General features: G+C 38.0%; 1 protein-coding gene across 2 annotated transcripts in view; it reads left to right on the top strand.

The window, feature by feature from the left end:
• APOO (apolipoprotein O) overlaps positions 1-17,792 on the top strand; it is a 92,187-nt gene that overhangs the window by 65,132 nt on the left and 9,263 nt on the right. For both annotated transcript variants that reach the window (XM_049766766.1, XM_049766765.1), the window contains exons 6-7: positions 2,738-2,829; positions 7,555-7,635. In XM_049766766.1, coding sequence (XP_049622723.1) covers positions 2,738-2,829; positions 7,555-7,635 — 173 coding nt within the window. The remainder of the gene's footprint in view (positions 1-2,737; positions 2,830-7,554; positions 7,636-17,792) is intronic.

Raw genomic sequence — 17,792 nt, 5'->3', positions numbered from 1 at the left:
ATGGTAGGCCACTTCTGTTGGTGAGAAGGCTGTTTTGAGTGCCCTGGGAATAGAGTGGATAATCAGTCGTTCAAGAAGGGGGCCAATGCAGGCCATTCAATGGTGGTGTTTGTCACACACTGCTTTTACCTCTGGTGCTCCCCCTCCAGCACTGTTTCTGCCTTCTTGAGACATGGAGATAGTATGAATTTGGAATATTACACTCATACCAGGTGACAGTTTGTGTAGGTAAAGAGTTTGTTTTCCATTAGTACCTGGAAGGCTGATTGTAAGCAGCGAGTGTTATAGATGGGAGTTAGACGTCAGTTTGGATTCTTCTTTCTGAATTGACTCATTGTTTTCTGGAAACTTTAAAGATTATCTGGGGCCGGGCGGTGGCGCTGGAGGTAAGGTGCCTGCCTTGCCTGCGCTAGCCTAGGACGGACCGCGGTTCGATCCCCCGGCGTCCCATATGGTCCCCCAAGAAGCCAGGAGCAACTTCTGAGCACATAGCCAGGAGTAACCCCTGAGCGTCACAGGGTGTGGCCCAAAAAACAAAAAAAAAAAAAAAAAAAAAAAAAGATTATCTATGTTCATCACCATCCTTTTAATTGAGAAGTTATTTACATCCATCACTGTGTAAGTTGACACTGTATTGCCTGTTGATTTGATATACATATTTTGGGAAAAGATTATCACAGTAGTTCCTACTAACATCCATCTTCTCAGATGCAATAAAGAAGAGAAGAAAAAGGGAAACAACTTTCTCCTGTGCTGAGGATATTAATGCTCAGTTCCATAAATTTCTTTGTGTCATGCAAGCAGTGTTCACTGTTGGAAGGTTGTGTGTGGATCATCTCAGGTTTCAGCATTGTGTGTTTTTGTGGTGCTGTATATGCAGTCAGGTTTTCTCTTTTCTTGTTTGGGCATTTTTGTGGCTTGCAGCTTTCTACTATAGGAGGAAAGCTATCAAGAAATACAGTGCATTTTTTGAAATATTTTTTCTCATTTGTTTTCTTTCCTGAACTTCTTAATTAGCAGTTTCATTTAAACTAACTATATTGGTTTATTTCATTCTGCAGTAGCCACATCACAACTTGGGGCAATTCCTTTCTTTTATTCCATGAGGTTTTTTTCTCTCTTTTATATCATATTTCCTAAAAACTCAGTTTCACTTAAAAAAAACAACTGACCATATTTTTTTGATTGATATGTTCCTTCTGATATTTTTGGGTAATTTTTCTTTCTCAAGGGCTCTTTCTTGTTTTCCAAATGTTTTTGTTTTTTGTACTTTTTGGGCTATACCTGGCAGTGCTCAGGTTTTCTCCTAGTCTGTATTGGAGTGATTGGGAGACTTTGTGTGATGTTCAGGATCCAACCCAGGTCAGCCATGTAAAAGGCATGGGTCCTGCCCACTGCACTATATCGCCATCCCCTTCAAATGTTTCTTAACATATAATTTTCTTCTCTTTTCTTTCTCTCTTTCCTCTCTCCCTCCCTCCTCAATTGCTGACCTGCATCCATGACCCACATAGAATCCTTTTTTCCACTTAATACAGTAGCTTCTTGTGTGTTTTCAATGACACTTAATAATAGGACTGGTTTTGTGTTTAAGTTCTTCTGTTTCCCGTGGGGTCATTTATTTCTTCTTGCTTGTCTTGATCTTCTCATGTATGATGCAGGCTTTTCTCAAATGACCTTTCTCTAATATTTTAGACCCAGTAAAAAATACACACACACACACACACACACACACACACACACACACTTTTGATTTTCAGCAGAAAATCTGTGTCATTTGTTTAGAAATATTTTGGAGCCCCAGCACTGCCAGGATTGGCCCCAAACAAAAGAATCATCCTAGTGAGTCTGCTTGACCAGTCATTTTTACCATGAGTGGGTAAAGAGGAGGAAGAACAGGGCCACCTGGTCTGTGCACTGGATGTGTATCTGTCCTCCGTCTTGCCCTTGGTTGCCCTCCTAATCTCCACAGTGGCTGACATTTGTGCAAACTCTCTGAAAATCTCCCCTGGGAACTTGGCTTTTGTCCTCTCTGACGACTGGTTGACATTTCTTAGTGTCCATACCTCCTCCACACATTTCTCTTTGGAGTGGGCTTATAGTCTGTATTTCATTGTTTTACTCTTTAGTGGGGTTTTAGGAAGGAGAGGAATATTTGTGTACAGTATTTAAAAAGGAATCCAGTTTACTGTAAAAGAATGTAAGTCTTAGAAACCAAAATAATGTGTGATTTCCATTTCAAAGCAACCTTTTCTTTCCTGCTCCTTTAGAAATAGTGAGACTCTTAAAAACATTGTGCTGATGAAAGAAGCCAGTCACAGATGATCACATGGTGTGTAATTCCATTCATACGGGCTCTGTCTGGCGAAGGAAAATCCCTAGAGATAGAAAGAAGCTTAGTGGTTTCCTAGGTTTGGAGTGATGAGGGAATTGGGAGGGGATTGCTAATGGATGTAGGTTTCTTTTTGGAGTAATTACAGTGTCCTAAATTTGACTGCGGTAAGAGTTGCACACCTCTGTGAATATACTAAAAACTATAAAAACTTTGGATGTGTTATGTGAATTGTATCTCAAAAAGTTATGAAAATGTGCATATTATTTGCTGCATATTATGTTATTAGGTATGTTCTCTGTCCATCTGAAACCAGCCAAGTCATTCAGTAATAGGAATATGAGGTAAGTTATGATGGAAAAGATAATGATTCCTCTGATAATGTTACAATCTTCCTTTTAATAGGTTCAAAAATAAAGAAGTTGGTGTATCCACCTACTTTCATGGGACTGGCTGCTTCAGTTTATTATCCACAACAGGCCATCGTGTTTATCCAGGTAAGTTAGACCCAACCAGATAAGAATGTTCCTCATTCCTATTGAGGAATGTTTGGGCCTATTTCCTAATTTTATCTTGCAGATTTTTATAAGAACAGATTAAAATGTTATTCATATATAGAGAAAGCACAAAAAATTGAAATGTTTTTGTCCACTAGATACCTTGGTTCTAGCCTTCTTTTCATTAATACCAGTATTTCAAGAATGCATGCATGCATGCTACTTTGAATATTAATCTAAAATCTTAAGATACTCTTTATATTTGTGCAGGAATCTAGAAACTCAAATATTCAAAGCAACAGAAACCATTCTCAGTTTGGGCATATTTGATCATAAGTTATGTTCTTTGAACCTGCAGGCATTGGCTATGTATGCTCTGACCCTTGGTACCTTTTGGGCTGTGGCTCTGGTCTCACTTTCCTTGCAGAGAACTCTGGGGAGGCAGTTACCTCCACTGGGAATCTGTCTCTTGAGTGACTGTTCCTTTCTACCCATCAGGCCTCAGTTAGATGGTATCCTAGTAAGTAGAACACTGTGACAGGTGTTATGGGTAAAGCTGATCTCTTAGTTGAGTGGAGTTACCATAACAAAGTATCACAAACGGGGGGGGGGGTCTTAAACAATAGAAATTAATTTTCTTGGGCCTGAGAGATAGTACAGCTGTAGGGCATTTGCCTTACATGTGACTGACCTGGGAGGGACCCAGTTTGATTCCCAGCATCCCATATGGGCCCATAACCTTCCAGGGGTGATTTCTGATTTCAGAGCTCCAAAAACTAATCAATCAATAAATAAAAATAAATTAAAAAATTATTTTCTCACAGTTCTTGTGGCTACAAGTCTTAAGACCAAGATGTCAGCAGTTCTAATTTCTCCTTGACTTGTGTAGGAGTGCCCCTTCTCAGTGTCCTTACATAGCCTTTTAACCATGCACATAGAGCCCTCATGTCCAGTCCCTATCTACTAATGGCACCAGTGATACTGCTTAGAGCCCCACCCTTAGTATTAATTATCTATTCTCTAAAGGCCCAGTTGTCACATTGCAGATTTAGAGTTCGACATATATGAATGTAGAGGGACACAATTCAGTTCATTACAGCAGGACGAGAGTTCTCAAGATAGGATTTTATAAGAATTTATTAAGCATGCAGATTCACAGGCCCTACCCCTAATCTACTGTCACAGATGTTCTGAGGGTTAGAGCCAGCAGTCGGTGTTTTAGCAAGCCTTGCAAGGGGATTTTAATCCCCACCAAGTTTGAGAACCACTAATGCAAAGTAGATTTATTTGGGTTGTCTCTGGGTATTATTACCATACTATCTTTTATTTTTCTTAAATTCCACAGATGAGTGAGATTATTCTGTATCTGTCTCTCTTCCTCTGATTTATTTCACTTAAGCATAATAATTTCCATGTCCATCCATGTATAGGAAAGTTTTGTCTTTTGTAAGCCAGAACAAAGTAATTGTCTTTCTTTTCACTAGATTATAAAATATTAATGCATCAGTTTGGAATGATAGAAACATTCTGGAAATGAATAGTGGTGATGGTTGCATAATATTGTAAGTGTACTTAATTCTTATGAATTGCTGAATTGTGTACATTAAAATAGTTAAAATGGGGCCCCAGAGCAATAGTACAATGGGGAGGGCATTTGCCTTGCAGGTGGTCAACCTGGGTTTGATTCTCCAGCATCCCATATGGTCCCTCAAGCCTGCCAGGAGTGACTCCTGAGCACAGAGCCAGTAATAACCTCTGAGCACTGCCATGTGTGGTCAAAAAACAACAAAAAAAAGGGTTAAAATGGTCAATTTTATGCTTTATATATTTTGTTGCAATAAAACCAAACAAATCAGTGACTGAGATTTTTTGAGATTCTTTGAAAATTTTTAGTTCTTATTTTTCATGAATCCCTTGACATTGGACAAGCTGTTTACTTGCTTACATTCTGTTGTCTCTAAGAAAACCCTTAAGTTGATGGTGACTGCTGTTTTCATGGAAGTGGTGGTGGTGGTAGTGGGGTTTCAAATGGTGATTGGGGTCTGAGGGTCCACTCTGTGTGTTTCTCAGCCATCCTGACTAGAAGGTTGAATGCTAGGGACTGAAGCTATTGATGCATCTATTTTAATGTCCAAAATTCAGAACGCTTGGAACAGTAATATACAGGGTGAATGCTGCCTACTGCTTGAGAATCATGTCAGAGCATATTGTAAGAATCAGTGTGGGGGCTGGAGACAGAGCTCAAAGGACTAGAGCATGTGGATTTGCTTGTGGGAAGTCTTTTTTTTTTTTTGTGGTTTTTGGGTCACACCCGGCAGTGCTCAGGGATTATTCCTGGCTCCAGGCTCAGAAATTGTTCCTGGCAGGCACGGGGGACCATATGGGACGCCGGGATTCGAACCGATGACCTCCTGCATGAAAGGCAAACGCCTTACCTCCATGCTATCTCTCCGGCCCCGCTTGTGGGAAGTCTTGAGTTTGATCTCCAGCAATTTTTGAACACTGCCAGGATGTTTCTAAAACTCTTCCCCACCAAAATACCTGAGAGAGAACCAGTTATGGAGCTTCTCAGTTTTTCTGGGTATCTTCTCAGTATACAGGAGACATACAGGTTATTAAACTTGTTTTTCTCCTCCTGTTAATCTGTTATTTATTATAGGGATGTCTCAGTAAAGAATCCTAATGAATAGAGGGAAGTTATTTTTCTTTCCCTACATTGCTATTATTTATCAATATATATTTTTAGTGTGGGAAATTTATACAGATATATAATTTTCTTCTAATCTTAGTATCTAAGGAATCTGCTGGTTGAATATATTTAAACAGATAAATAAATATCTAAAAAAACAAATTTCAAATAAAAAATAAATTAAAATGATAAATAAATAAATAAACAAATTTCAATAAAATAAAATTACTGCTTTTAATCAAATTTATCTTAATGTAGAGCCAGAGATGTGACTCACAGTATAGAGCATACCTTACATGCATAAAACCTAGGTTTGATCCCCAAATAAATCTAAATTTATTTGAGCTTACTTTTGAGTTTTACTTTTATATAAACTAGATTTTTCAGGGAAATTCTTTGAATAAAAGAGATGTCACTGATGTCATTTTCAAGAATGACTTATGAAAACTAACTCACTACCACTTTCTGGTAGTTTCAGCAATAAGAATAAAAGTCTTCAAAATATTACTACCTTTGAGCCATTACACTAATTTTAGTCATTCCAGTATTGCAAAACATATATCACCTCTGAATAATAGACATCATCTAAAATAAAAACTAAGAACAGATACTGAGGATATAACTCAGTGAAAGAGCACATTCCTTACATGTGTGAGGCTCTAGATCCAATTCCTGGTACCGCTCCAAGAAAAGAAGAATTATTACAACTCAACTGGAAGAATATAACATATTAAAAATCAGCATCTGAGGAAGGTGGATACTGGTGGTGGGATTGGCCCTGATTCATTGTATGTCTGAAACGCAACTATGAAGGACTTTGTAAATCACAATGTAAATCAATAAAATAATAATAATAATAATAATAATAATAATAATAATAAAGAAATCAGCATCTGGCAAGCCCCACTGAATTGCCCAGCACCATGACTTGTATCAGTTGACTCCTTCTTGCACATGGTGAGTGCATAAAATAAGGATTTTATGTGAAATATAAGCTTAAATATTGTACATAGGTAAGTTACAAAAATTTGAAGTAATGTCATGTGGAATAATCATCCTTTGCCATAATTGCAGATTAGTTAGAATTCATTTTAATTTTGGGGTTGGATGCTGGGCCACATCCAGTGGTGTGTTTGAGTGCTATTTTCTGTGCTGAGGACCATATGTGGTACTGAGGATTAAAACCAGGCTTGAGACTGCCATAGCACATGTAGGACACAGGTGCCTCAACTCCTATATGGCTTTAGATGCCCTTTTTTCCCTCATATTAGCTAGATGCCTTTTTTTTTTAAGAAAACACCTGTACTTAAAAAGTTTCCAACAATGAAAGCCAATTAGCCAGGCATATCTTAAGGTAATGAACTCCTTGATCACAAAATATTCTCTGACCCTGTGTCCTGGTCTGGGATGTTGGAGAGAACCTTTTGGATCAAAAGGCAAATTCCAATAGAAATTTTGAGCTTATGTTTGTGGAGGGCCTGGGAAAAGTGAAAAAAAACTGAAAGCAATTTCATTAGGTTCATTTGCTTTTTTTGTTAAATCTAAGCCCTTAAAAGCAAATGAGTTATTGTTATTGTTTGGCAGTTGATGGCTAAGTTGGATTTTATGTACTTATGTATATAATAAAGTGAAGTATTTTTGCTGTGTCTGGTTTCAGATATAGCAGCAATGATCATTCTTCCTTCAGTGCTGAAAGTTGAACTCATGACTTCACACACAAGACATATGCTGTACTGTGGAGCCTCCTCCCACACTCTGAACTCCTAAATTTCTTCTTTTAAATAGTGAAAGTTAGAAATATACATCCGTAATTTCTGACAATGTTTTAGGAGACAACTGCACACTCAAATGGCTTTCTTTCCCTTATTTTGGCTATCTTACTATCTCTTTATTTGCTTATGTTGTACAGTTTATATGTATAAAAACAGTTTATATATGTATACCTCAAGACTTGGAGTCCTTTTGGGAAAAAAGTATCCTTTTTGATTGATATATACATATATATTAGCAAAATGGTCTTTTATATTTATTTCAAGGTCAACGGAGAGAAATTACTTGACTGGGGTTTACGTGGATATGTTCTCATAGAAGAAAAGTGGAAGGAGAACTTTCAGAAGGTAAGAAAGATCCTTTTCATTATTATTCTTTTAGTCTAAATATGAGGCTTCTAGGGACAGAGTGGGTAAGATATTTACTTTGCATGCGGTTGACTTGGGTTTGACCCCTAGTAGCACATATGGTCCCGCAAGCTGTCAGGAGTGATCCCTGAGCACAGAGTCATGAGTAATCACTGAGCACTGAGCACTGCCAGGTGTACTTCCAAACCAAAACAAAACAAAAATAAATATGAGACTTCTCTAGGGCTTTGTAGAATTCTTGCTTAAATGATACTCGATCTTGTCTTTTCTACTTGTTTTTAGTTATACCTCTCGGTCAGGTTTTCTAGTGGTCTTTATTGAAGAAACAATAGAATTTTCTCATATTGGTTATCAGCATGGATTGAACGAGTGGTAACCATAAAATGCAAGTCACAACGTAATTTCGACTATGTATATAATTTTCTCAAAGCATAGCATTTTGTCTCATATCTCAAAATTAGACTTCCTGAAAACATTATCTGTACTCAGATTTCAAAATAGACAATAATCAAGATTTCTTTTTGGGGAGAGGGGTGGTCACACTGGCAGTGACTGGGACCATTCACAGTGGTATTTGAGAAATCCTGCAGAGCTTTTTTAGGGTGGAACCTAAAAGCAAAAAGCATGTGTTGTTTCTCTGGCTGCTCTTTCACTTATCACCAGCTCCATTCTTTCCTTTAGCAGTACCACATCTGTTCTTTTGCTCGTCTTCTTGGCCCTGCTAGTCACCATGGCATGGGCCATGACGTGTTGGGGACTAGCCAGAGTCTCTGCTGTCGGGTGAGATGAGTTGCAGAAGTGAGGAGGTTGTATAAGGACACACCATCTTTTATCTCTTCTAGCAGCCACACAGATGATTGAATGTATCCCATATTATCTTTCCCCTGATTAGGAAAATGAATACAAAGCAAGTTGTTATATCTCCTACCATTCAGGCCAAAATACATAAAGAAGATTAGTTTTCTATTACTATACCCTCTATATCATTTATTGGAAGAAATCTACTTGGATTCTATTTCAAAACCAAATATAAGGGCTAAATGATGACCCATAGGGTTTTTCATGCATGATACCCAAGTTCCATCCCTAGCAGCATGTGGAATGTTCCTTCCTCCCACACATACTACAGTAGAAGTAGCCCCCAAACACTGATGACTCTGGCCCCCAAACAAGAAAAAAGTCAAAGTGTATTTACAAAAGCAAAAAATATAAATATCTCAAAATGAATTCAGAATTTCAACTGGAATGTAGAGGTAAGTAATGTGGAATAAATTACAAGTCCTCCTTATTGTTTACATGAATACCAGTCAAATCTTGACTCATTTTCTACTGGTGGTTTCTAAAGGAATTAGTCTCTATCAAGCCTGTTGAAACTAGCTCTTGAAGAGAGTTCTATATTAAATACCCTGTGGCAATCCCTTTTAAAGAATAAACACTCCTAATTTTATTTTCGTTTTGCTGACATTTTCTTTGGAAGCTTGCTTTCCTGTTTAAAAAATTCTGTAACTCCATACTGAGTTTTATAAGAGAAAGGAAATACGCTAGGAAAATGATCTAGAGCCCTCGAAAGAAATGTGGAAAGTGAAACCCAGCCTCAGTTCTGCGCTTTCACTGTAATGTGACCACAGAGCATACCAGACCAAGGGGGAGGGACACCCCCAAGCTCAGTGTTGCTGTGCCCTGCAGTGCTGGGCATACATGCACAACAAAGCCAAGGGTGTTCCCCCAGAGCCTCTCACTTGAGGATTGCTTTCCCTGCTTGGGGAATTCAGCCCCATATAGAAGCACTGGGACTTTGATCTAAAGGCAGGTGAAACAAGCCAGCATTTTGTGGTAATTTGAAGACATTATATATTAAGGCTATTTAAGTTTATGATTTTTATATCTTTGGGGATGAGATGGTAAAGATCTCTAATTACCAGCCTTAGTTAATTATTGGCCTGCAATTATTTATTTAGTCTCCTATGTTCTTGCCCTCTTCAAAACCATTAAAAACTCCACGTTCTTCTTTGTTCTCAAAATGTAATTTTCCTGACAGCTGATGGTTCTCAATAGAAATAGTAAATTTAATATTGATTTTTTGGGGGGGCACACTTGGCGGCACTCGGGGGCTACTCCAGGCTCTGTGCTCAGAAATCGCTCCTAGAAGGCACGGGGGACCATATGGGATGCTGGGATTGGAACCACCATCAGTCCTGGGTCGGCTGCTTGCAAGGCAAACACCCTACTGCTGTGCTATCTCTCCGACCCATAATATTGATTATTTAAACATTTAGCAAAGTCTTGAATAAAGTTCTATTTGAGCTTGAGTATTGCTTACTAGATTTCTGTGGTTTTCAAATGTTTTTTGTTTTAATAATGAGAGCAAAGACTAAAGCTACCTGGAATATAGTTAGTTATCTTTTAGGTCCCTGTAACTCTCTTTGAAAGGAATGGGAGACACTTTGTACAGGGGACCTTTGTTTGGAAATTGATATTTGAGTCAAGCTTCAATAACCAATCTCAAGTATAATCTAATTTTATAATGTATAATGATGTAACAGATGTGCATAAATTGAGAGAAATGTGTAGACGTGTTTAAAACAAGGCCCAGAATTTTGTAATGATATAAATTCTCAGTTCTAGTTGTATTATTTTCTATATGGTTATTTTAACATCAAAGAGCCTAAATAAATCTATGGTATTTTGTGGCTCATCCATATCCCCTTTTCATTGAGTCATTCTTCTTGCAAAATTTGATGAGGTTGTCTTTCATTTCTTTTCTTTTTTTTTTTTTTGGTTTTGGGGCCACACCCAGCGGTGCTCAGGGGTTACTCCTGGCTGTCTGCTCAGAAATAGCTCCTGGCAGGCACGGGGGACCATATGGGACACCGGGATTCGAACCAACCACCTTTGGTCCTGGATCGGCTGCTTGCAAGGCAAACGCCGCTGTGCTATCTCTCCGGGCCCTGTCTTTCATTTCTTTATTGTCATTGATTAGTTAAGAGGAATTTACTTGCTTTTGCAAAAAAAAAATAACAATTGGTAGAACTATGTCTATGTCTAGAAACAGTGTCCTTGTAAGAGGGGTCTAGAGTTTGGTTTTATTTGAAATATAGAGTACATATAAAAATATGTAGAATTATTATAAAATATTATAAAGTGAATTTTTCTTGTCGAACATGACAGGGTTTTTCCCCCACAGGTAAAAAATGGAAATAGAAGGATGGACAAAGAAAGTAGCTTAAAGGAGACTTAAGGCAGGGCCTGAGAGATAGTACAGCAGGTAGGGTACTTGCCTTGCACATGGCCAAACCAGGTTCAATTTCTGGCATCCCATATGTTCCCCCAAGCCTTGCCAGGAGTATCCCTGGAGCAAAGGTAAAAATAAGCCCCGAACACCACCAGGTGTGCCCTATAAATAAACAAAACATGTATATGTTGGATGTGACCTTGGAGGCCCAGAGCACCACTGGGGTTAGCTCATGGCCCAGGTATTCTCCAGCATCTCAGAGCCTGAGCAGTATCACATCCCTTGCATAGAATTGCTGGCCTCATCAGCCACTAGTTGCTGTTATGTACCACTGGATTTCTTGTACTCTGCCTTCCAAAAGAGAACATTGGTTCTTCCTCTTTGACAGAAAGTCACCAAATAGGATGGAAAGGGAGCTCAATAGGCTGAAGCCTATGCTTTGCATGCAGGAGGCCCAAGTTTAGTCCCTGACACTGCATGATTCCACTAGGAGTGAACAGCATTGAACCTAGCATAGCCCTTAGCACCTCTGTATTTGGCCTAAAAAACCTTTCAGGGAAAAAAGTTGTCAATGAAGATTTTTTAAATGTTATAATGAGCATGTAGATTTAAACATACTTGCATGTTTTATAGTTCTTATTTTTTTTTGTATTTGGGTCATACCTAGTGTTATTCAGGGCTTTCTCCTGGTTCTGCACTCAGGAATCACTCTTGACAGACTCAGGGCACCATATGGGTTACTGGGGATTGAACCCAGGTTGACCATGTGCAAGGCAAGCATACTGTGTTCTGTACTATCTCTCCAACCCCTCATATCCTTATTAAAAAATCAGATTGTCCTGTTTGGGCTATCAGAAGTTGGATCTGGGATCTTTTGACATGACCTAAGTAGCTTGTGATAGTTTCCTTGCTGTCTGACATATTAAGATGTTCCCACAGTTTGGTACCAGAGCTGTAGTATAGTGTATAGGGAGTTTGCTTTGCACACAGCCAACCCAGTTTCCATCTCTAGCATCCAATATGGTCTCCTGAACCTTCAAGGAGTAATTCCTGAGTGCAGAGCCAGGAATAACCCTTGAACATTGCCAAGTTTGCCTTATCTCAAAAAGATGTTCACACAATTTTTCATTGTGATTTTAATTCACATTTCCTTGATTACTAATAAGATTTGACATCTTATTGCAGGTTTACTGCCTTCTTTCCTGAAAGACCCATTCATGCCCTTTTTTGGTATGGGTCATATGAGCTTTCTTAATGATTTATTAGGGTTATTTCCCTTGTAGATACTGTTTGTCATTCCATGTTTGCAAAGGTCTTTACCCAGTTTGAGACTTGTTTTCTTAGTTTTGGCCTTTTGATGATCAAAGTACTCAGTGTAGTTAATTTTTAATATTTTCCTATTGTAATTTTCTATTTTTGACTATAGGAGCTTTAATAAAAGTATAAAATGATGTGTCAACTTTTACTGAGGATTTGAAACGCTTTAAAATATCAGAGATGGAGGCCAGTGTGGATGTCTGGCCCAAGCTTATAAGCTTATAAATTACTTTCCTGGAGTTGTCTCATAACCAACTAAATGCATCTGTGTGTCCCAGTAATATATTTTGGTTTTACTCTGGATTTTGAGTCCAATCTAGTTGTGCTCAGAGATCTCTCTTGACAGTACTTAAGGGACGATATATGGTGTTGGGGATCAAATTGGGGTCAGTAATGTGCAAGGCAAGCACCTAACTCACTGTTTCTCTAGCTCTGCACAGGATTTTTAAAAAATAAAAAATAGTAAATTACTCTCAAAGAATTGTAGAATTACTGCTACAGGCCATCAATAACCAAAAAAGAAATGAATTTTAGTAATTATTTAAAGGTCAGACAAATATATGAAGAAATACAGATCTTTAACTAATATGAAAATGAGCAGAACTTCTGAGTCTGAGCTTTCAATAGCTGGATTCAGACCTTTGCTGGCTCAGCAGGAAAATGAAAGGGAAGCAGCTGCCACCACCCTGAGTAAATATGCCCGGCCTTCTCTTCCTCCATTAAAAATTCCTTGGCTTTCTAAACATACTCAAGGTCAGCTGTAAGCTATATGATTTAGAAATGATTGTTTTTTTAAATAAGCCAGTTACAGAGGGCAAATACTGTGTGATTCCACTTAGAGCAAAAACAGTCCAGCTCACAGAAGCAGAGTTGCATGGTGGTTGATAGAGGCTGAAGAGGGTAGGGAGTTAATTTTTCAGTAAGGATCAGTTATGCAAAATAAACAGGTTCTAGAGATCTGTATCATATTGTACTTACTTGCATTGCATGCTTTAAAATTTGTGTTCTTAACTACAATACAATAAAAAGCAAGGACAGTGTGATTGCTTTTCCAGAATTCTATAGTTCTTCTAATTCTGTGTCTAGATTTTTTTTCTGTTTAATTTTCTAAGAAGGGGGACCAGAGATGGTACACTTGCCTTTGAAACTGGTCAACCTGAGTTTGATTTCCAGCACCCCATATGATCCCTATGCTCTACCAGGAGTGATCCTAAGCACAAAACCAGGAATCAAATCTGGACACCACTAGGTATGAACCAAAAACCAACCCCTCAAAAAATATTGAGAAAAAAATTGATAAAGAGACTGCCTGGACAATTCTCTTTCTTTTCTTTTTTTTTGGGGGGGGGGCTTTATACCCAGCAGCGCTCAGGGTTACTCCTGGCTCTACGCTCAGAAATCACTCTTGGCAGGCTCAGGGGACCATATGAGATGCCGGGATTCAAACCACTGTCCTGCATGCAAGGCAAACGCCTTACCTCCATGCTATCTCTCCAGCCCTTTTTTTAATTTTTGAGTACATTTTATTATTTAGTAAATAAATAAATTTTGAGAGATGGATGAGAGAAAATGATCATTTTTTTCCTCAAAAAGCATGCACTCAGTATTAGAAAAATGGACAAAATTGGTCTGAGCCATGTGATGAAGAGCAGGGGCATGGAGCCAGAGCAAAGCCTCTTATGAGCCTTGAAACCTTGGGCAAATGTTTTGGCACTCTGGGAAATGGGGTCATACTCATGGAACTGTTTTGAACATTGAATGAGTTTATTCACCAGAGGAACAAATAAAATGGACAGACTCCTGTCCTGATAGCCATGGTAGGTTTCATGTGATGTAGCATGGAATCGCTTCTGCCTGAGGATACAGTTTTCTGAAGGAAAAATGGAACCACAGTCTCATAGCCATTAGTCAGGCGTGCACTTATCAAGGTTTGTATTTCCAACAGCGGTAGCAATTCTTGACAACACATCTACTAGCCGAAAGTAATACAGATGTATTATCTTAGACTTGTAGGTCAGAAGTCTGATACTGAATCTGGGTGTCAGCAGGATTGCATTCCTTTCTTAAGGCTCCAGGGGAGAATGCATGGGTCTCCTTTTTCAGTTTCTTGGTGAAATGTTTTTTTTTTTCAGTTTGTAAGACCAAGGTCTGTTTTGCTGGAGGTCAGCTGACAGTTGTTCCCAGCTTCTTGAGACTAAAGCAGTTCTTGCTTCATAATATTCATTCTCCATCTTCATTTCACATTTCTCTCACCCTGACTTCTGCCTCCCTATTAGACTGTCAAAACCAATGTAATCCAATCTCCCTATTGTATGGTCAGCTGCTTAGCAGCCTTAACTTCCAGTGCCACCTTAATTTCCCTTTCCCATGTAAGATAATGTAGCCACGGTTCTGGGATTAGGATGCAGCTGTCTTGGAAAGGAACAGTATTTTGCCTACTCACTACAGGGTACTGGGATTTCTTTAGGGTCTTTAAATTTTTGTTCTTATGTTTTATTTTTCATCTAAAATGTTAGGCAGGGTCTGGGGAGAAAGCATAAATGATTGAGCACACACTTAGCATGTTCGTAGCCCTGGATTTGGTCTCTAGTAATGCAGGATTACCTCCCCCAGCATTGCTCGGTGTAGCCTGATTGGCTCTAGCACTGCCAGGCCTGAATAGCACCGTGCTGAGGGGTGCAACCACTGATCCATTAGGCTTATATTGGTAGGACAAGCATTACCAAGAGTGGTTCCTACTTAATAAATACATGATTAAATAACCTAGAACAATCTAGCACAGTTTGCATGTAAAACTGTCATCACAGTGTTACTTAGCTTATTCCTTTAGCCATCTGGTATTGGAAACTGTTAGGGTCTGGAGTGATCATATAGCCAACTCAAGTTTGATTGTTGGTACCACAAATGGCTCCTTGAGCTTGCCAGGAATGATTCCTGAACATGGAGCCAGGAGTAAGCCCTGAGCACTGCCAGATATGGCCCAAGAACAAGCCAAAATGAAAAAAAAAACAACTACTAGTCAGTGACTACTTGAAATATAGTCTTCATAAGGTGGACTGTGAGTATACTTTGGTATCAGATTTAGAAGCCATAATACAGATCAAAAGAATATAGTCTTTTTACATCAATTAATTTCTATATTAATGTGGTGAAATGATAGTCTTTTAGATATGGTTGTTAAAATGCATTTATTAAAATTTTGTTGAAATTGATAGAGAACAAACCACAAAATATTTTGAGTTCCTGTGAAAAATGAAAAAAAAAAAACACTTGAAAAACAAAACCATAAAAAGATGCCAAGTTGCCAAATCAGCCCAGGTATATCAATAAAAACTCAGGTCTTCCTGGAATGGGGGCAGGCAGACACATCCCTTTCAGAGAGGCCCAGCAGCTTTCACATCTGACCTCCTCTGTCATATAACTGGTCTAGTTCCAGAGCCATGTGGCACCTCCTCCATATTTCACAGTACTATCAGCCCAGAAGGAGCACAGCACAGGACAGTTGCATAAAGGTCACCAAGCTCAATGAGTGAAAGCAATAACACAAAAGGCTCAACCAGCACCAGCTAGGCCAATAAATCTCAGACAGTGACTTTAGTCCACATTTTGAGATTTAAAAATGACCACAAGTGGACTCACTGATCTATTTTCTGATAGTTCCATTTGTCATTTTGTTGTAACAAGCAACATGAAGTAAGTTTGTTCCTGCTTAGGAAGCAGACTTGGAGGGTGGTTGGGAAATTGAGGGCACTGGCAGAGGGAATGTCATTCTGGTGGTGGGATTGGGGTTAGAACATTGAATGTCTGAATACCTAAAAGAACTGTATTATAAATTTTAGGGGCCTGAGCAATAGCACAGCGGTAGGGCATTTGCCTTGCACATGGCCAACCCCAGAAGACCCCGGTTTGATTCCTGACATTCCATATGGCCTCCGAGCCTTCCAGGAGCTATTTCTGAGCATAGAGCCAGAAGTAACTAACCCCTGAGAACCACCAGGTGTGGCCCCAAAACTAAATAAATAACTAAATAAATAAATGTTGTAAATCAGAGTGTTTAAATTTAAAAAGCATTAAAAAAACAGTTCCTAGTATAGGCTAAATCATGGACTGCCTTTATTGTTTCTTTTCTCACCTCATGATGGTTTCTGCCAAGTTAGATCTGATCTGTGATTAGTTAGATGGGCTCAATATTTTTCTAGAGAGATATTTTACTGTCATGTGTATATGTAATTTATATGCAACTAAAGAAGAAAATAGTCATATGAACATATTTTTCTCCCTGAATTTGAGATTTTTGTATTTTATTTTTATTTTTTAAACCATTTTTATTGTACTGCATTTACAGTACTGTTAATTCTACTTTCACACTTATATTGTTTCAATATCACACTCATCACCAGATTGCCTGCTTATCTCCTTCAATGTCCCAGGGCCCCCCTTTTTTTCCCCCAGGTAAGCCTCATTCTGTAGATAAACTCTCCAGTTCTGATGCCTTTGGCTATTGTTCCTTTACTATATTTCTTTATATTCCACATGTTTTTATTGTGAAGGTGTGATATTATACACATAGATGATTTAAGTTAAGCTCCTGTAATTTTACAAAATTTTAAAATTCATAATCAGTTGATAAAAATTTTAAGATATACATTTATTTTTATAGATATACATATTTTTAAAAATTAACAGTATGAATAATCCTATGCTAATGCATTTTAAAATTGACATGAATTTGATAATCCCTACATATGTACAATTTAGTGTGAGGAGGGAGGAATTGAAAACACCTTAAGGACAATGTAACAGGCCTATAAAAATATAAAGTTGTATTTTCAACTTACTGAACTTAAAAACAAATTACTGTAGTAGAATGCCTGTCTCAAATACAGGCAGGGGATGGGAAGGGGGGAGGGGGTAATGTTACACTGGTGAAGGGGGGTGTTCTGGTTATGACTGTAACCCAAATATGATTGTGTTACTTAAATAAAAAATATATTAAAAATTTTTTAAATATATATATAAAGTTGTATTTTATCCTTAGCAGGGAATTTTGACTTTATATGAACATATTATAAATAATGCTTAATATCTACATTAATAAAATATAGATGAAAGATATCACATGTAAAATATAGACATAGAAAGAAGATTCATTATAAATGAAACATTAATTCATTGTTGAATAATTTCATTATTTCATATTTTATTATTGAAAGAGTATGAAATCCTTAGCAAGCTAGAAATACACATACCTCTCTGAATAACAATGAGTTCTATGAATGCCATACTCAGTGGCGAAGTGTTTTAAGCTTCTTGCAAAACTGGCTTCAAGGTTATGAATTCCCTAAAGTTTAGGGCCTAAACTGTTGCCTATCCATGAAGTGTATCATTCCTTCAAATTTGAATTATAATGTAGCTGGATATAGTATTCTTAGCTTGGAGTTTTTTTTTACTGTATCTCACCATTCTGTTCTGCTCATAGTTTCATTTGATAAATCTGTGAATCTTATGGGTGTTCCTTTGTATGTAAGTTTCTTGTTTGATATTGCTGTTGCTAATATTCTGTCTGTCTTGTCATTTTATTTGCAAG

Source organism: Suncus etruscus, chromosome X, assembly GCF_024139225.1.
Source record: "Suncus etruscus isolate mSunEtr1 chromosome X, mSunEtr1.pri.cur, whole genome shotgun sequence".
Classification (NCBI taxonomy): Eukaryota; Metazoa; Chordata; class Mammalia; order Eulipotyphla; family Soricidae; genus Suncus; species Suncus etruscus.
The sequence above is the reverse complement of the archived record's forward strand: the minus strand, read 5'-3'. Positions and strand labels throughout refer to the sequence as shown.